Source organism: Salvelinus fontinalis, chromosome 25 (genome assembly GCF_029448725.1).
Source record: "Salvelinus fontinalis isolate EN_2023a chromosome 25, ASM2944872v1, whole genome shotgun sequence".
In the NCBI taxonomy this organism is placed as follows: Eukaryota; Metazoa; Chordata; class Actinopteri; order Salmoniformes; family Salmonidae; genus Salvelinus; species Salvelinus fontinalis.
The window spans coordinates 12,762,513-12,784,163 of record NC_074689.1 but is presented as its reverse complement, the minus strand read 5'-3'; the positions used below and the strand labels follow the sequence as shown (position 1 = coordinate 12,784,163).

The 21,651-nt window shown below is 42.9% G+C and overlaps 1 protein-coding gene across 4 annotated transcripts in view; it reads left to right on the top strand.

The window, feature by feature from the left end:
- LOC129822851 (partitioning defective 3 homolog) overlaps positions 1 to 21,651 on the top strand; it is a 568,315-nt gene that overhangs the window by 538,996 nt on the left and 7,668 nt on the right. For all 4 annotated transcript variants that reach the window (XM_055881305.1, XM_055881306.1, XM_055881307.1 and 1 more), the window contains 2 exons: positions 8,849 to 8,969; positions 20,179 to 20,309. In XM_055881305.1, coding sequence (XP_055737280.1) covers positions 8,849 to 8,969; positions 20,179 to 20,309 — 252 coding nt within the window. The remainder of the gene's footprint in view (positions 1 to 8,848; positions 8,970 to 20,178; positions 20,310 to 21,651) is intronic.

Genomic DNA, 21,651 nt, shown 5'->3' with positions numbered 1-21,651 from the left:
CAGACAGTCCCCCTTCAGAGAGAAAGAGAGAGCGTGTATTAGAGAGAGAGAAAGGGATTGACTAAAATAAAGAAAGGGTTATTTTTTTACGATGTGTGTCATGGGGACAGCCCTAGTCCTGATGAAAGTGGGCAGGGGGGAGAAACAGAAGGGTACTGGTCCATATGTGCCTTTTGATTGTGTGTGGGTGCACTGTGCAGGTGCATAGGCCTACGTCTCTGCGAGGGTCTTGGGGTAACTGTGCTCTCCCTGATCCCCCGTTTCTTTCCTTTATCCCTATCTGCTCTTTATTATTGATGAGGGCCCTCCAGCTCTCCACCGGGTCCCCCATGGCGAGGTGTTTCTTCTGGCCTCACAATAGGACCCGAGCCCAGGCACATGCACACAGGGGGCGCTGAGCCTCACCCCCCCACCCTCACCCCCTTCCAAACGACCCCACTCCCTATCATACCCTCTTACCCTCGCTAATCAGACCGCCACGCTCCCTAGTCACGCTGCTGGTCCATGCAGGCACTTTTGTGGGCGGCCTGTTAGGTCCCTCTCCACATGGGCTATACAGGCTACTGTGTAGCCCAAAGGGGTGATAAGCCCCCTACCACCAACCAGCCCTCACCCATAGCAGACAGCCCCACACCCAACACACACACCCCACCCTGCCATCGCCCTTATTAGGACCAAATGGAACCCTATTCCCTAGGCAGTGCACTACTTTTGACAAGAACCTTATCGGCCCGGGTTTAAAGTAGTGCACTAAATAGGGAATAGGCTGTGATTTGGGACGTAGCCTAGGGCTGATATAGGAATAGTTCTCAGCAGGAGTGGGGTAGGGTGCAGAGGGCTGCGAACTGTGTCGGCACATCGGTGACATTGGTACATAGATGAAGTCACTGTTTCACAAATCCAGGGTATTATCGCCTGTAATAACCCTTTGTCTGTCCAGGCAGGTTGCAGCTGTTACTCACTGGCCTGGATGAGCTGCTGAGCTGGGCTGGGGAAGCAAGAGGCCAACACACTGGCTGATATTCATAGAGAGAGAGATGGAGGGGAGAGAAAGTTGTAGGGGAAAGAGAGAGAGAGTTGGAGGGTAGAGAGAGAGAGTTGGAGGGAAGGAGCGAGAGAGAGAGGAATAGATTGAATAGCGGGAGGTACAGAGAGAGCATGTGTGATAGTCATACAGGGTCAGTCACATGAAATTTGATTGCCGCCAAACTCCGACAGATCGGCTGATATGCATTGATTTCCTTTGAAGAGTATAAAAAGGAAAAATTGAAAAATGTCTCTGAAATGACCAGCAGTTATGCTACTGATTTAATCTTTCCTTCTACGTCTCTGTAGATCTGTCGTCTAACCAAAGCCTGCCCCGTCTTCACAACCAATACAGCTGCTTTGAAAATAAATGAAAGTCCGCAGGGATGTGGAATAAATATGAGTTAAGCTTTGGATTGATGCAATATGGCTGAAGGCTAATGCAAGTCTCTGTTGTATATAGATATTGAGGTCTGTGCCAGAAATCAGATCAGTCTGATATTATAGATAGATGTTCAATAGTACCGAGGATCAGATAAGGAATAACAGCCTCTGTGATTTAAAGTCATATTATAGATAGCCCTAGAACCAACAGTTTAGTATATTTTTAAAGTGTTGAATCTCCGGGCGGTTCCTTATCAAACAGGCATCTTTCAGGACTTCTACAGTACTACGCCAGTCCAATTTAGGACCCAATAGGACCCTTGGGAGTGTTACACCAGAGATGGAAGAGGAAGCAAGATACCCCACTCGCTGTTTTTTGCAGGTTCAATGAAAGTCAATATTTATTTTCGGTAATACCAATTACCCCACCGAAGACATTCTTAAAAAAAGTATACTCGGGCATAACAGACTTTATATGAGCAAAAAAATAGAATAGAAAGGAAAGTTTTATGTCTTCCCAAGTCGGGGGGTGGTTTTAACCTTCGAGACTTGGAGTTGTATCAACTCGCTGCCCAATGCTTTTACTTGAGGCATATAGTTAAATGCACTAAAGAGGAACCTTTATTGAAGATGCACATGCTCATCCCCAGAATCTTTTAACCTGTCTATTTTCAAAGGAGACAGCTAAGAGCATGAACAACTTCCTAGTTAAGAACACTGTAACAATATGGAGAAAAATGAAACGGATTCTACAAGAACCAATATCATTACATGAAACACAACCCTATGGAACAATTCTTGGATAGCTTTTCAGAATTTGTGAATGAATTGGAAAACTAAAGCCAGAGAAACCATAAATGACTTGGTAACAGTAAATGCATGTATTTCCATGACAGAATTAAAAAGCAATTTTGTACTGACCATTGTAAAGTTATTTCAAATACATGCAAATTCAAAGTTTCATATCACGAAATTTCGATTTTGAAATCTTTCGGACATCAGAGCAACCTTGAGGGAATCTTATTTGACTCAGAAAAGGATGTTCATATGATCGGTAAGATATACAAAACCTTGCAGAGAACATATACAACTGACGATCTCTTAGAGAAAAATATAAACTATTGGAATCAAGACTTAAAAATAACTGATGTTGGAGGGAATGTTGGAGCAAACTAACCAAATCCAATGAACAAAAAGGAACCCTTAATCCAGTCACCGGTGCATCAAGCTAAGTAACATAATACAAAAATACCAAGCAAAATCCGTCAGTTTAAGCTAGAGATATTTGTTTTTCTGTTGCATTGGATGCGTCTCAATCCACCGCATCCTCCGATCTTGCACTTCCTCATCTGCGTTGAAAGGTGGCAGAGCTAGAGCTGTTTTTCGTCAGATCATGAGACTTCACGAAAATGTCTAATCTTAATTTATCCACCATCTTTGATCCTAACACTGGCAGGGGTTTATGGGAAGATTGCATCCAACCTAAACCTACCATTATATTATGTCCGTCTGGCAACTGACAAATCCCTCCAGATCAAAGGATTACTGTTACGCGGCTAGGCACCGTATAGGACTAACTTCAACATACCACAACATACCAAGCCTACCGTACATGACCTGTGTCTGTGGGTCACCTCATAGAGAAAGGCATCTGCCGGCATCTCTCTCCCTTTCACTCCCTCTCTTTCTCCCTCTCACTCCCTCTCTCTATCCCCCTCTCTCGCTCTCTTTCTCGATCTCTGTCTCTCTCGTTCTCTTAAAGAGGAACCAACAAAGCTGTTTTATCCCATGCAGTGTAATAACTACTCTGTTGTGACTCTATCTATCCATGTCTGTCTGTGTTTTGCTACTCGTGTGTGATAACAGTGGTCTCTTTAGTATGTGCATATTCCCAAATACATACTTTTTCTGCTGAGAAACTGCTTTCGCTGGGCGGTAAAGTATGCAGCAGAGTGGCTTTATTGAACAGCAAGAAAGAAAGTGCGAGAGAGAGAAAGTGTGTGAGGAGTTGGTGTGTGTGCATGTCAACCTGCCTGCTCTCTTTTTTTAGATAGGGCTAAAGAGAGAGAGCTAGATACAGGCCTCACTGACCTTTCAGCTAAAGGAACACACAGACAGATGTTGAGTGAGTCTCATTGTACTGGAGTGAATGAGTCCGTAGGCAGGGTAAAGACTGTGCCATATGGATATTTAATTGATCTCCCCTGCTATTTCATTGGTGATTCACCAGTTGGTCTATTTTCCATTCATTCAATGGTAGAAGAACTGGGAAACAGATGATGAGGAGTGACTATACCACGTCAAGTATTGAGTGAGAGACACGTATGCATGCATGGTCGCACGCACGCACGCACGCACGCACGCACGCACGCACGCACGCACGCACGCACGCACACACACACACACACACACACACACACACACACACACACACACACACACACACACACGCACACACACACACACACACACACACACACACACACACACACACACACACACGAGGCATACAAGTTACAAAGCCTGCAACCTTTTCCACAATGCATAAACACAGGCCTTCTAGTAACCGTTCCCTCCATCCTTGCTCATTCATATTCCCCCAAACAGCTCTACCGTCCACCGGACGCACATTCATCCTAATTGCCAGGACAGTCAACTGACGCAAATGGCTGGCAGGTTATTCTTTGTGAGAGCTCTTGTTTCATAGAAAGCCACTACAGACATTGGATACGTCCCAAATGACACCCTATTCCTTATTTAGTGCACCCATTGGTCTCTGGTCAAAAGTAGTGCACAATGTAGTCAATAGAGTACCATTTAGGATGCAGCCGTTGATTTATGCAGACAGAGGGTTATTTGTAAAGCGAGGACACCTGATGTGGATGGCAGCGAACAGCAGCGATCATGCTGACTAATTGACTGTGGAGGGGCTGAATCATTCAGAGACTGAGTCCCAGCCAATGGCTGAATCCATCTTCTTTCTGAGGGAAGGGCACGTGCATACGCATATACCCACACACCCACCCACCCACCCTCCCACGCACTTGTTGGCTGCTGCTGTGGACATTAGCTAGCCTAGCCACTGATAACTGCCCCCCCCAGTACCAGGGATTAACCCTGCATTTTAATATCTTTGTACTAAAGATTCACATAGTGTCCTCCAACAAACTTTGAACCATGGATGGTGGATATGAGGATGGTGGATGTGGGTGGGGGGTGAACAGGAGAAGTCCTTAAGATAATCTAGATAGCATATAGACCCTTTGAACTGCCTTGACAAATTCACCACTCATTCTATCCCTCCCATACTAACAGCAGCCTCCACTCCGTGCTTCCAATTTCCATCTCTCAACGCTTTGAAATGTATTAAAGTTACATACTGCCATTTTTTAATTTGCCTTTTGATCTTGTCTCAACTCTGCCCCGCTCCTCTCCCTCTTTTCCACTTCCTCTCTCTCACCCCTCTCAGCCGACATGAAGTTAGTGATAATAAAGGGCCATAGTTCTCAATTTTCACTGAATTAACACTGGAGGTGGGGGAGGGAGGGGGGGTCAGACTAAGTGAAGATGATGTTGTTGTGTAGGATGGTTTATGGCCCAGGTTGTGGCCCTGATGTGGGGTCCCCGCTTGCTCTCAAAGAAAGTAAGTAAGCATATTATATTGTCACGTTCTGACCTTAGTTCCGTTGTTATGTCTTTATTTTAGTTTGGTCAGGGTGTGAGTTGGGGTGGGCATTCTATGTTGTTTTTTCTATGTTTTGTTCTATTGTCCTTTTCTATGTGTTTGGCCTAGTATGGTTCTCAATCAGAGGCAGGTGTCAGTCGTTGTCTCTGATTGGGAGCCATATTTAGGTACCCTGTTTTTCATTGTGTTTGGTGGGTGATTATATTTTCTGTTCTGTGTTTTGTTTCACCGTACAGGAGTGTTCGTTTGTCGTTTTTGTTCAGTGTTCTTTATTCGTATTAAAACAATATGGACACTTACCCCGCTGCGCATTGGTCCTCCTCTTCTTCCAACCACGACAAGCGTTACATGTATGCAGGGTCAGTCAATGTCTGGAACCTTTTTTCATGTGGGGTATAGGAGGAATAACCTAAAAGCATAATGTGTGTTCGCGTTTGCATATCAACCTCCCTTTCAGACTTGGGTTCAAATTGTATTTGTTTTTGATCAAATACTGTGAGCATTTGATTGAGCCTACCTGGAGTGCAAGAGAGGTGGGGTTTGCACTTGTAGAGACTATCTCTTTGGTTAAATTGCGCCAGACAATCTCAGTCAAGCCCAGCTGAAGTATTTGGAATAAAACAAATACTAGTTGAACCCAGAGCTACTACCTCCCACCATTTCCACCATTGAGAATATGTTATGCTTCCTCACACGCTACAGGCATGGATGGCAGCTAGCTACGCACCTCAACACCCAGATAATGTGTCCTCACAGGTTTTTACAGGAGTTAAATGGTGAAATTGATTTTGTTTGCAGATGTGTTTTTCCCTTCCTCACCGGTTTCGCGCTTTTAACCGTGTGTGTCTGACTGCAGCTGAGGCCCACTGTGTGACAGTAGCACCACAGGGACTGCCCGCCGTGGTTTGATTGTGTTGTTCCATCAGTAAACAGTCTGAGGAAAACGAACAGATAGAAGCATATGGAGCATAATGGAAGTGTTTAGACAGTCTTCAATACATGGAGGTTCTATACAAAGAAACAAACACCCTTTCATTGGCTATGTAGAATACACAGAAAATATATATTTTTTCTTAACTCTGGTTTGTCTAAGCTAGGTAACGATAATGTGTTACAGTGTTGATTATGCAGTAGCTACCGGTAGTTTGAAAAAACAAAATCCTAGTCATAACAGTAGTCAAATCTCACAAGTCAATTATATTGGAAATGTACTCCCCAGCAATTGCACGGATAACTTGCTAGTCTGCGTGAGGTAGAATTTGATTGGCAAATTGTATATGAAAATAAAAAACTGTTTTGTCATTTAAATGAATCAGAAATGCAAAGTATAGGCCTATCTTGTACTGGATAGAGAACGGGAAAGGAGGCCCTGTTAGCAGCATTGTACCCCAGCCTAAAGACATTAAACCTCACCGGCCAATGATCCATTTTAATACCCATCATCCATACAGATGAACATAGTGTATGCTCACACCAGCATCCATATACATAAAACCATGAGCATCAAATGGGGTATAACTAATACAATTGATTTTAATGGTTGTGTGGAACAACAGAGAGATTGAAAGCGTTTTCCGCTTTCAAGCAAGACGGCTTGCTTGTACTGCAGCAGGGTGCATACATCCAATTCAATTCATCCTTTATGAGGTGCTATTTAGCTGTGTTTTAATGAAGGCTGATTGGCACTGCGTCCTAGTAGCCATTATCATCAGAAGGATGTGATTGCTGTAATCTACAATTATGGGCCTAATTGTACTTCAGGATCCTCTGGGTTTAAATGAGCAATCAGGTCTTCTACTAGTGTACCACCTGTAATTGCCACCTTGGAGCAGAGTGGTGACGACAGCGTGACAGCTTGACAGCTACGGTGTCAAACCAACGTCCATCTTAAGTGCCCCTAGCTGCTCTTCTATAGTTTTTCTTCCTTGCCTCCCTTTCTTTTCCTTCTCTTATTCTGTCTCTTCCCTTGCTCTCCCTCTGTTCCCTCTCTCTCTCCCTCTCTCACTTTCCATCTGTTCCTTTTTCGCTGGTTCTCCCCCCCTTCCTCCACCCGTCTCCAACCTCACCCCCCCCCCCTCCTCCATGGAATGTATAAACCGGGCCCTATTATCAAGCTGGTTGTCTTATCATAATTATCCCTAGTGTCAGACCCTGTTGGTGGAGATAAAAGGAGAGGCTGATTAACTGAGGTAGAGTATTGATTCTTATTGACAGGTGGATTAACTGAGGGGAGTGTATTGATTCCTATTGACAGGCTGATTAACTATAGGGGAGAGTATTGATTCCTATTGACAGGCTGATTAACTGAGGGGAGAGTATTGATTTCTATTGACAGGCTGATTAACTGAGGGAGAGTATTGATTCCTATTGACAGGCTGATTAACTATAGGGGAGTGTATTGATTCCTATTGACAGGCGGATTAACTGAGGGGAGAGTATTGATTCCTATTGACAGGCTGATTAACTGAGGGGAGAGTATTGATTTCTATTGACAGGCGGATTAACTGAGGGGAGAGTATTGATTCCTATTGACAGGCTGATTAACTGAGGGAGAGTATTGATTCCTATTGACAGGCTGATTAACTGAGGGAGAGTATTGATTCCTATTGACAGGCTGATTAACTATAGGGGAGAGTATTGATTCCTATTGACAGGCTGATTAACTGAGGGGAGAGTATTGATTCCTATTGACAGGCTGATTAACTGAGGGGAGAGTATTGATTCCTATTGACAGGCTGATTAACTGAGGGGGTGTATTGATTGTTATTGACAAGCTGATTAACTGAGGGGAGAGTATTGATTGTTATTGATAAGCTGATTAACTGAGGGGAGAGTATTGATTCCTATCGACAGGCTGATTAACTGAGGGGAGAATATTGATTGTTATTGACAAGCTGATTAACTGAGGGGAGAGTATTGGTTCCTATTGACAGGCTGATTAACTGAGGGGAGAGTATTGATTGTTATTGACAAGCTGATTAACTGAGGGGAGAGTATTGGTTCCTATTGACAGGCTGATTAACTGAGGGGAGAGTATTGATTGTTATTGACAAGCTGATTAACTGAGGGGAGAGTATTGGTTCCTATTGACAGGCTGATTAACAGAGGGGAGAGTATTGGTTACTATTGACAGGCTGATTAACAGAGGGGAGAGTATTGGTTCCTATTGACAGGCCAGTAATGAAAGCCAGTAATGAAAGGGATGCATACAAGTCTCTAACATCAGCACTGTTTAATGACGACACTACCCCATAAAGACCAATAATATAGGCTCTTCTCCCAGTCTAAAAGGAACATGGATCACTCACAATGGGACTTTTTCTTTATGCCAAATGTACTGTACAGTATGAATGGATGGGGGGTTTGACAAGATATTAGTTCATTTGTTCTGTATGGAACGCAATTTAGACAACACGTTTCATTCTAAAATGGTTGAAAATTATATTAATTGGGCCAGTAACCGAAAGGTCGCTGGTTTGAATACCCTAGCCGACAAGATGAGAAATCTGTTGATGTGCCCTTGAGCAAGGCACTTAACCCTAATTTGCTCCAGGGGTGCCGTACTACTATGGCTGAACCTGTAAAACAAGACATTACACTTGCACCTATACACATATGGATAATAATGATGTCTGTACAGTTCACTGTGTGACTCTTTGTGACACCATTGTAAAACATGATATAATGCTGTTACTGGTTCATGCTTATATTCCCCTTCTCCTCTTACTCTCTGTGTCCTCTTTGGTTCCGCAGCAACCGACTGGCGCCTAGTAACCATGACCGGATACGGCGTCTGAGGGTTGAGTTCCAGCAGGCCAGAGGAGAGGAGGACCCTGATGACCGACGGCGCACATACAGCTTCGAGCAGCCCTGGGTGAGTGTCTAACAACCTGCAGTACGGACCAGCGCATTAACCCCAACCACCAGCAAAACCCAACCCAGCTCAGTACTTCACGGACCTCCAAACTAACCTCAACCACCTAACCCAAACCAGCCAACAGCCTAACCGATCCCAACTCCCCAGTCCAACACTGCACGGACCTCCAAAATAACCCTAATTACCATTCCAACCTAACCCAACACAACCCCTTCTTCTCTGCCTGCCTGCTTACCTACCTGCCTGTCTGCCTACTCTGATGTAAACCTTGCCAGGTTGACACTAGGACATGCTCATGCTCTACAATTTGAAAACTGATCCTGGACAACCTCAGTCATTTATTCTACTTAGGCGTCTCGTAACAGGCCTTGTACAGGACTTTACTTCTAATCCTCTGCTGTGACCTCAGACCTGGAAGTAATTACTAATTATTAAAGTTCCCATCTTTCTCAGATATTCATTACTTTTTAAAAATGACTCTACATTGGGAGGATGATGAAATGAAAGAAGATGAGTTGACAGTGACAGTGAATATTAAGAACGTTGCGACAAATTGAGAGAGATCTTAAAATTCCTTAATTTCAATCTCTTCAGAGTTAATTAAGAATACTTTTTAATTAGATTCAAAGGGACTTTTTTCCTTGTTTTTCCGCTCTTTGATTGATCTTATACTGCAGTGGGATTTATTTGGGTTTTAATTGGCTAAATGTAAGCAACGTCATTCGTTTGGTAATTTAGGTGTATGCCTTTACTTGTATTTCTCCTGCTGTGTATGAAAAAAGAACGGTTTCTATTTCTCCAATGTCAGTCACTGAAATGCATTAGTTCAATTTATTGCTGTGCCGATTCATAATAAGAAACATTTATTCATGTTTGCCATCCTTGCCATTTACAAATCAAATGTTCTTCAACATTCAACATGTGAATGTGTTTCTTCATTTAGCTCTTACACTGATTACAATGATAAGAGCTCGTACAATGTTTCCTTTGTCCGTCAGTGGTTTACATCCAGCGGTTAAAGGTCATTCATTTTATCTTGATCTAACACAGAGTGTGCAAATGGCGCCCTATTCCTTATAGTGCACTACTTTTGACAAGAGCCCTATGGGAGAAATGGAGGCCAAATGGAGGTCCATGGGCCCTGGTCAAAAGTAGTGCACTGTAGAAGGAATATGGTGCTATTTGGGTTGCGGACAGAATAATATACCCTGTCAGATCCAGCATGGTGGGAACTGAGTCACCAGGTCAAAGGTCAAATAGCTGTGTATCTTTGCGATGTAATGGTTTGAGACAGACATAGTGGCTTGTGCTCCGACTTCCTGTGAAAAGATGACAGGCTAATCACCATTTGGAATAGAACCATTTCCTCAATTACGGGTCAGTGTATTGAACCCTGCTGGTTAAAATATTTGGCCTCCATTCTCCTCTCGTAGGGGCAACATTTCCCACCAGACATTTTCCGTCTTAACATCCCTAATTAGTGTTTAAAGTTGATTTGAGACCGAGCACTGCTATGACCATAGTGGCCATATATGCATTGGACTCGTTGTTCTACGCATTAAGTTGACCATTGTCTCTTCAGCAAGACAAGCCCGTGTGCATGCTCAGGTGTAACACCAGTCTCCTCACACATGCCAGAATGCCCATAGAGTATCCAAAAGGCCTCTATTTACCATAGCTTTACAATAGCTTAGCCATAATGCCCATAGAGTAGTCTAACGGCCTCTATTTACAATAGCTTTACAATAGCTTAGCCATAATGCCCAGAGAGCGGTCTAACGGTCTCTATTTACCATAGCTTTACAATAGCTTAGCCATAATGCCCATAGAGTAGTCTAATGGCCTCTATTTACAATAGCTTTACAATAGCTTAGCCATAATGCCCAGAGAGCGGTCTAACGGCCTCTATTTACCATAGCTTTACAATCGCTTAGCCATAATGCCCATAGAGTATCCAAAGGGCCTCTATTTACCATAGCTTTACAATAGCTTAGCCATAATGCCCATAGAGTAGTCTAACGGCCTCTATTTGCCATAGCTTTACAATAGCTTAGCCATAATGCCCAGAGAGCGGTCTAACGGTCTCTATTTACCATAACTTTACAATAGCTTAGCCATAATGCCCATAGAGTAGTCTAACGGTCTCTATTTACCATAGCTTTACAATAGCTTAGCCATAATGCCCATAGCGTAGTCTAACGGCCTCTATTTGCCATAGCTTTACAATAGCTTAGCCATAATGCCCATGAAGTAGTCAAACGGCCTCTATTTACCATAGCTTTACAATAGCTTAGCCATAATGCCCATAGCGTAGTCTAACGGCCTCTATTTACCATAGCTTTACAATAGCTTAGCCATAATGCCCATGAAGTAGTCAAACGGCCTCTATTTACCATAGCTTTACAATAGCTTTGCCATAATGCCCATAGCGTAGTCTAACGGCCTCTATTTACCATAGCTTTACAATAGCTTAGCCATAATGCCCAGAGAGCGGTCTAACGGCCTCTATTTACCATAGCTTTACAATAGCTTAGCCATAATGCCCATAGAGTAGTCTAACGGCCTCTATTTACCATAGCTTTACAATAGCTTAGCCATAATGCACATGAAGTAGTCAAACGGCCTCTATTTACCATAGCTTTACAATAGCTTAGCCATAATGCCCATAGCGTAGTCTAACGGCCTGTGAAGGTTTTCTTACAGGGGTAAAGGAGAGGACCAAAATGCAGCGTAGCCAGTGCTCAACATGTTTAATTAAACAATAACCATGAACACTTAACAAATAACAAAATAACAAACCGTGAAAACTGAGACAGTCCTATCTGGTGCAGAACAAACACTGAGACAGGAAACAAACACCCACAAAACACCAGTGAAACCCTGGCTGCCTTAGTATGACTCTCAATCAGAGACAAACGATACACACCTGTCTCTAATTGAGAATCATACCAGGTCGAACACAAACCCCCACATAGAAATAGAAAACATAGACTGCCCACCCACACTCATGCCCTGACCAATAAAGACATATAAAACAAGAGAAAACAGGTCAGGAACGTGACACGGCCTCTATTTACCATAGCTTTACAATAGCTTAGCCATAATGCCCATAGAGTAGTCTAACGGCCTCTATTTACCATAGCTTTACAATAGCTTAGCCATAATGCCCATGAAGTAGTCAAACGGCCTCTATTTACCATAGCTTTACAATAGTTTAGCCATAATGTCCATGAAGTAGTCAAACGGCCTCTATTTACCATAGCTTTACAATAGCTTAGCCATAATGCCCATAGAGTAGTCGAACGGCCTCTATTTACCATAACTTTACAATAGCTTAGCCATAATGCCCATGAAGTAGTCAAACGGCCTCTATTTACCATAGCTTTACAATAGCTTAGCCATAATGCCCAGAGAGTAGTCTAACGGTCTCTATTTACCATAGCTTTACAATAGCTTAGCCATAATGCCCATAGAGTATCCAAAGGGCCTCTATTTACCATAGCTTTACAATAGCTTAGCCATAATGCCCATAGAGTAGTCTAACGGCCTCTATTTACCATAGCTTTACAATAGCTTAGCCATAATGCCCATGAAGTAGTCAAACGGCCTCTATTTACCATAGCTTTACAATAGCTTAGCCATAATGCCCATGAAGTAGTCAAACGGCCTCTATTTACCATAGCTTTACAATAGCTTAGCCATAATGCCCATAGAGTAGTCTAACGGTCTCTATTTACCATAGCTTTACAATAGCTTAGCCATAATGCCCATAGAGTAGTCTAACGGTCTCTATTTACCATAGCTTTACAATAGTTTAGCCATAATGCCCATAGAGTGGTCAAATGGCCTCTTTTTACCATAGCTTTACAATAGCTTATCTTTAGTGTTAAAAAAATAAGTCAAACGGTCTGTATTAATCATAGCTTAGCCTCAGTGTTTGCCTTATTGAATAATCAAAGCCATGTAGCTTTGTTTAATCGTTTCACATTGTCTTCATTGGTATGCGAAGCGAAGGAACATTTGACTATTTACGGAGATTCTCAGTCTACATCCCAAACGGCACCCTATTCCCTATATAGTGTACTACTTTTGACCAGAGATAGTGTACTACTTTTGACCAGAGCTACATCCCAAACGGCACCCTATTCCCTATATAGTGTACTACTTTTGACCAGAGCTCTGGTCAAAGTAGGACATTATATAGGTAATAGGGTTCCATTTGGGACGTAGCCAGAGGCGTCTAAGGAAAAGAGGCCATGGAGAGCCTAATTGTTCCTGATTGTTTACACTGTTGAAAGTCTCCCACTGTTCTTCTGTAATAAGATATAGGCGGTCCCAGGAGTTACGGGGGCCTACTTTATTCACGTTACTCTTTCATGTGCCGTTTTCATAATAATGTAGAATCACACTGACAGAACTGGTTAAGTGAGATGGTAGGAGAGACGTTATTTGAACTTTGCTAAGGGATTCAATTGAAATCGTGTCATCTGGCAACAACAAACTACAACCAGGAAGGACATGAAACCCAAGGTTGAAATGATGTTAAAATATTAGTTATTAAAAAAGTATCCATATCCATACTAGACGTGTGTAATATGCAGCATGGCCTGCATGGTGTAGAATCTTTAGAAATATTGACACTCCATGTAAACAGTTGTAACCATAGACACATGGTGGTAGATGTAATTGGTTGTAACTTAGAGTTGTGTGTGGGTTGTGGTCAGGGAAAAAATGCTCTCTCTGTCTCTCCAAACCAACATGAGGACCTGATCAATGATAGGCCTCAGATTCAGACATAAACATCTAGAAATCACCTTTGCGTCCTCATTCTCCCCCTGGCCCTGGTAAAACAAACTGTTGGAGTGTTATGTTAACGTGTGAATGTAACTGTTTGTTTTGTGGTTGTGTTGCTTACTGAAATAAGCCCTAGTCAATCGTCGCTTCAGGCACTGATTTGCATGTTCTCATACCAGTCATACTAGCAAGACAGGGAGAGAGAGAGGGAGAGAGAGAGAGAGATACACTGTATATATAGAGAGAGAGATACACTGTATATAGAGAGGGAGAGAGAGAGATATACACTGTATATATAGAGAGAGAGAGAGAGAGAGAGAGAGAGAGAGAGAGAGAGAGAGAGAGAGAGAGAGAGAGAGAGAGAGAGAGAGAGAGAGAGAGAGAGAGACTGTATATAGAGAGGGAGAGAGAGAGATATACACTGTATATAGAGAGGGAGCGAGAGAGAGAGAGGGAGAGAGAGAGAGAGATAGATAGATATACACTGTATATAGAGAGGGAGAGAGGGAGAGAGATATACACTGTATATAGAGAGGGAGCGAGAGAGAGAGATATACACTGTATATAGAGAGGGAGAGAGAGAGAAAGCGAGAGAGAGAGAGAGAGAGAGATATACACTGTATATAGAGAGGGAGAGAGAGAGAGAGATATACACTGTATATAGAGAGGGAGCGAGAGAGAGAGAGGGAGAGAGAGAGAGAGATAGATAGATATACACTGTATATAGAGAGGGAGAGAGAGAGAGAGATATACACTGTATATAGAGAGGGAGCGAGAGAGAGAGATATACACTGTATATAGAGAGGGAGAGAGAGAGAAAGCGAGAGAGAGAGAGAGAGAGAGATATACACTGTATATAGAGAGGGAGAGAGAGAGAGAGATATACACTGTATATAGAGAGGGAGCGAGAGAGAGAGATAGATATACACTGTATATAGAGAGGGAGCGAGAGAGATAGATATACACTGTATATAGAGAGGGAGCGAGATAGATAGATATACACTGTATATAGAGAGGGAGAGAGAGAGAGAGATATACACTGTATATAGAGAGGGAGAGAGAGAGAGAGAGGGGAGAGAGAGAGATAGATATACACTGTATATAGAGAGGGAGCGAGAGAGAGAGATATACACTGTATATAGAGAGGGAGAGAGAGAGAGAGATATACACTGTATATAGAGAGGGAGCGAGAGAGAGAGAGGGAGAGAGAGAGATAGATAGATATACACTGTATATAGAGAGGGAGAGAGAGAGAGATATATACACTGTATATAGAGAGGGAGCGAGAGAGAAAGAGAGAGAGAGCGAGAGAGAGAGAGAGAGAGAGAGAGAGAGAGATATACACTGTATATAGAGAGGGAGCGAGAGAGAGAGAGGGAGAGAGAGAGATAGATAGATATACACTGTATATAGAGAGGGAGCGAGAGAGAGAGATATACACTGTATATAGAGAGGGAGAGAGAGAGATATACACTGTAAATAGAGAGGGAGAGAGAGAGAGAGAGATATACACTGTATATAGAGAGGGAGAGGGAGAGAGAGAGATATACACTGTAAATAGAGAGGGAGAGAGAGAGATAGAGGGAGAGAGAGAGATAGATAGATATACACTGTATATAGAGAGGGAGAGAGAGAGAGAGATATACACTGTATATAGAGAGGGATCGAGAGAGAGAGAGGGAGAGAGAGAGAGAGAGAGATATACACTGTATATAGAGAGGGAGCGAGAGAGAGAGGGAGAGAGATATACACTGTATATAGAGAGGGAGAGAGAGAGAGATACACTGTATATAGAGAGGGAGCGAGAGAGAGAGAGGGAGAGAGAGAGATAGATAGATATACACTGTATATGGAGAGGGAGAGAGAGAGAGATATACACTGTATATAGAGAGGGAGAGAGAGAGAGAGAGATAGATATACACTGTATATAGAGAGGGAGAGAGAGAGATATACACTGTAAAGAGAGGGAGCGAGAGAGAGAGAGAGAGAGAGAGATATAGATATACACTGTATATAGAGAGGGAGAGAGAGAGAAAGAGAGAGAGAGCGAGAGAGAGAGAGAGAGATATACTCTGTATATAGAGAGGGAGAGAGAGAGATATACACTGTATATAGAGAGGGAGAGAGAGATATATACACTGTATATAGAGAGGGAGAGAGAGAGATATATACACTGTATATAGAGAGGGAGAGAGAGAGAAAGAGAGAGAGAGCGAGAGAGAGAGAGAGAGAGAGATATACTCTGTATATAGAGAGGGAGAGAGAGAGATATACACTGTATATAGAGAGGGAGAGAGAGTGAGATATACACTGTATATAGAGAGGGAGAGAGAGAGAGATATACACTGTATATAGAGAGGGAGAGAGAGATAGATATACACTGTATATAGAGAGGGAGAGAGAGCAATAGATACAGAGAGAGACAGAGGATGTGTTAGACAGAGAGATAGATATACACTGTATATAGGGAGGGAGGGAGGGAGAGCGATAGATACAGAGACAGAGAATGTGTTAGACAGAGAGAGAGATAGATATACACTGTATATAGGCTCTCTTAAAGTGAACTAAGGTGGGTCTGCTCTCTCTCTCTCTCTCTCTCTCTCTCCCTGCACAGAACCCTGCCTCAGACTCTATAGCAAGAATGTTCCGGTCAGAACTTCAGACTTCTCCAGTCTTCTATAATAGAATAATGGTGGTAATGTACAGCCTATGCCTGGCTGTCACACAACCTGAGCCAATTCACACAATTAGCCCTCGTCTTGTTTTCTCTCCCTCCCACACCGTAGGCCTAAGGTGCAGATTCCTTCTGAGAGGGGATTTCCAGATGTTCATCATAATAAGCCACATGAATGTTCTACGAGGGCTGCCTCTCTGTTCTTAAGCAATAACATGTTATCTTTGTTGTTGGGTGGGATAGATGTGGTGTGTCCCAAAAGGCACCCTATTCCCTATATTGTGCGCTACTTTTGACCAGAGCCCTATGGGACCTAGGGAACAGGGTGCCATTTGAGACTGGGCCTCGGAGAAGCATGTTCAGCATGAACAAACAGAACAGGAGAATGTTCCACCATTGTACTGGTACTGGATCAAAAACACCACCGGCTCCTATTAAAACTTTTATTTATGTGAATTCCTTTGAATTACAATGAATCCGCCAGTAACATACAAGGCTACAAACTCAGCCACCATAGAGGCAGTACAGTCGAGGGGAATCCAGGACAATCCTTGCCAATGCAGGAGGGAGAAACAGCGTATGTGTGTTGAACTGGTTATCATGAAATCATGTGAAGCGTAAGCTCTTTGTAAGTGCAGTCACTTGACTTGGTAGAGGCCAGAGGCAAGGGCTAAGACGGTTTCTAATCATAATACAACTCTGTACTGTGTTATGTGGCATTGCATCAGCTAAAAAGTTGCATTAACCCAAGCACAGCCGCAGCCACAGGGAGCAATATAGGGATTCACTTGTAGAGGGGTTATGTTGTATGGTTGGTTGTATGATAATGGCTACTCACAGATAACACAGACAGACACTGCTATTCAGGGCCCTTGTCTTTATCATACTGCAGTGGTTACTTAGATACAAAATTGTGTTTCTGTTCAGAGATAAGATATAGTGCAGAGAGAGAGAGCGAGTGTCTGGGAGAGAGGGAACTCAAGGGGAACATTGGAATTTGCATGTCCATTATTCTCTACGTAATAACATTTTTCACCCCTATTCTCCAGTAATACAGTGTACTACTGCTAGGAGCAGTAAAATGTAGACATACAGAATGAGCGCATATAATTCTATAACTAATTCTTTAGAGATGTACCAGCTCTTAAATGCCTTTTAAACGTCTCAGGAGGATGCATGCATATGGTCCTAATAACCAGGCTGGTCTGTTTTTGATGTACTTCCTATACGGAGGAGATACTTGTCTGAGATGTATTGAGGTGCTTAAAGTCTGAGATGTGGCGATAAAGAAAGCCACTTCCCATTTGTGTCCGTTCTCTGAGCACTCGGAGTTCTCTGGGCTGAGTAGAGGAAGTGGTGGACCACACGGAGAGCTTTGCGAACGGAGCTGTAGCCTGGGGGTGGCACACCCCTCCTCACCGCAAATGGACTAGCCCCGCTGTTAATAAATTGACAGGAATTGGATCTGTGTGAAACAATTTAAAGGGAGAGTGGAGTCATTATCCATTATCCAACTGTAGGTTTTATCCATCGAGGCCCAGGCTTAGCCTTGCCTTCTCTTTTCATACTGTCTAGCCCTATGGGCCCTGATCAAAAGTAGTGCACTATATAGGGAACAGGATGCCATTTGGGATACACACTCTTAATGTGCACCCGTCAAGTACATTCGCAGGGAAATGTGTTCCACATGGCTGTTTGTGTGGAGGTGGAGCTGAGCGGAGCTCTTGAAGTCATTGTCTATGCTATGGGGTAAACAGTATGTGTGTCCCAAATGACACTTTATTCCCTATATATAATGCACAAGGTAGGGACCTAACAAAAAAAGTATGTAGGGAGTAGGGTGCTGTTTGGGATAAAGACAGTGGTGGGGAGTCTATGATAGTCTAGATGGGGTTGGGTGAGTCTATGATCACTATTAGACTGTGTCTCTGTGAGGTTGGAGGTCCAAGACTCTCCCTCCCTTTCCATCTGTTTTCATGTTTCTTTATGTTTGATAGCTGCACATCATTTTCATAATTATGTCTCAATCGCGCTCTCTCTTTCTCGCTGAATGTTCTTGTGTTTTAACAGGTGGTATATTCTTTCTCCATGGACTTGACAGGCTAGGCTATATGCAACGTGGAGGGAAAAACATGAAGTATTGACATCCTTTTCCCTGTTATTAAATAAAAAATGAACATGACATCTTTTGATTTGATTTTGGCAAATGTCATGTTTTATATGGCATTGTATTCCCGCAGAACAGTGAATAATCAGATTCTCCTTCCTGGCTAATGGTATTACTCTGACTGATTCTGTCTCCCAGCCATTCCTCTTGCCTTCTTCCCTAACATGGCACCCTTTTCCCTACATAGTGCACTACTTTTTTACCAGAGCTCTATGGGCCGATGTCAAAAGTAGTGCACTATATATGGAATAGGGTGACATTTGAGACAAAGCCATTCTCTTCTATGGTTAGATCTCAGCTCCCTACAATAAGAAACCTGAATACAGGAAATGTCAAGCCTTGGGCTGAATCCCATCCTCCATCCCCCATTGAAATTACATAAAAAGTTCTTTCGGCGTTCCAAATAATTTTCTCACCCTCCGCTTTTAGGCCCAATAAAATAATTTCATGTTTCCCTTATGCTTAATCTGATACCAGTTTATGTTTTCGAGCATTTTTGAGTGGAGGAAGATGTGTTATTTCAGGGAAACCTGAAACATTAAGGTCAATTCATTTGACACACGTGTAATAGGTCCTGTGTGTAATTGGTAGAGCATGGCAAGCCCCAGGGTTGTGAGTTCGATTCCCACAGTGGACCAGTACAAAAAAAGTATGAAAATGTATGCACTCACTACTGTAAGTCACTCTGGATAAGAGTGTCTGCTGAAATGACTAAAATGTAATAGCATCATTTTTTTTTTACTTCCAAGGACTTATGGAGAGGTCGGCGTGATTTCTGTAATTGGCCTATTAGGCTGTTATTGCAGCTGTCAATGTGAAAATCTGCAGGAGGCATTAGACATTTTAAAGACGTTCTCTTGATGATACAGTACCTTTACCCACAGCATATCCCCTTCAGCCGCATATCCCTCAAAGCCTTTTATAGATAAATAAATAAATATGTTTAAAAAATACTCAAGTCAACAGTTCTTCTGACTCATCCTCCAAAGGTACAAGCATGTACATGCCTCTACTGCTAATTAGGTTGTCATGTTTTTAATCAGCTAGCTCATTAGTGATGTGTCTTGCGTTGTGTGCCTGCGAGTGCGTGTGATGATTATACCATACCAACCATTCTGATGACTTCACACAACAAAGCCACAGAGCCACTTCCTCGTTTGGATCAGGCAGTGGTAGTCAAGATCACCAACTACCAGCTAAAGCATGCCAACAATGGCAACAGGTAATGGTGGCGCCATCATGGCTCTCCACTCCGGGTCAAGGATGTGTGGGCTAGACTAATGACAGTATGAGTCTCCGCCAGGGTCAGAGGGGCAGGTGTTTGCTTCATTAACACCTACTGCCATCCACCAACATCCTCCAGCAAATTAACTCTTGCTCTTGAGAAACCTACCTTCCATCGACTTCTGGTCTTGATAATAGAAGTACGCAATGTCTTTTCTACTGGGCTCTATTAAGGGTTTGTGTATAATGTCAGAGTATCCAAAATCATTGTGTACATGTGCTGTAAATATATTGTATGTGTGTGTAAAGTGTACATGTACTGTGTGTAACCGGGATGTGTGTTTCAGGCTAACTCGGGGACCCATACCCTGACCGGACACCAATCTGTGTCTGTGGAGTCACAGGTGCAGAGACCGAGACAAGACAAGAGACGAGACTCATTTACACAGGCCCAAAGACAGTACAGTTCCCTGCCACGGTAAGATACACCATCTCTCTCTTTCCATCTCTCTCTCTCTTTCTTTCCATTTCTCTCTCTCTCTCTCTCTTTCTCTCCATCTCTCTCTCTCTCTCATCTCTCTCTCTCTCTCCATCTCTCTCTCTCTCTCTCTCTCTCCATCTCTCTCTCTCCATCTCTCTCTCTCCCTCTTCTTTATTTATTCTCTTCTCAAATCGTCTCTGTCTCGTACCGTCAAATAAAGTCAAACATTTCAAACCCACACTGTACTGAAGTTATCTCTACACTGTTAAATGATTTTTGGCAAACTCTTGGAATGCAATCATTTAATACAATCCCACGTAGCGCTCTACTTTCTCTTTAGTGTCGACCAGAGGGAAACAAGTTTATCACATGGGTATCAAAACGCTCTACCACCCTCAGTGCCTAAAAATAGTGGTTTTCAGAGACATTTATCGTAGCAACTTCCGCCTTCCTCTTTCACAGCATTCAGAGCAGTAGCTGCATCACTTATCTCTTTCTCATTTATTTTGCATTTGTCAGAAACGTCAATAAAGCTTACAGTATCAGAGATGATCTGGAGCCCTCGGACCCACTTTAATATCAGTGTTTGCCTTCCCAGCTGTCTCTCTGTGACGACTTTAATATAAAGCTTCCTACCCTCTTTAATCGCACACGCGCTCGCACGCACTTCTCTAATCACTCTCAGTCAATGCAAATCTAACAGCCAACGGACGGAGGGACGCTGGTGTGGTGGAAAGCTTCCTCGTCATCTTAAGCTTTACGTACTTAAAGAAAAAAAGCTCATCTTAACTGAAGGCAACTACTGATACAGTTTGACTGACTGCTATTTTGAGTTGTTTATTCCCATATTCATGAGCTGTTTTATTTTTCCCTCACGCCTCACTGTGCTGAAGGCAATAAGCCAAAGTTAGCGGTTGTATCATGGAATCTTTTTGAGACACGGAGGATGTAAAAAGTGAAAGCTGATTTCTTTAGCTTTCACTGAATCTAATTGTGTTCTTCAGACAATTGCTCCACGGTTCAGTTTAAACAATGACAGACCCTTATATGTGTGGTCTCACATTCAGGAATTCTGATTTCATTGGCCAGAAAAAAAGGGTTCTGTTAGTCTCTAGAGACGTTGAGTTCTAGAACCAGTAGAAGGATGCAGGGGTCTGCACAAACAACACTCATTTAAACACACTGCTACGCTCTGAGATGGCGGTCTTAGGCGATCAATCTTGGATTGATTAAAACTTGTCCCTCTCTATAGCTATGGATTTTGTGGTCCGCACACAAACGCACCGATCAATATGTGCAATGGCATGTTGACCAATCCATACATTTTCTTCCTAGTTTT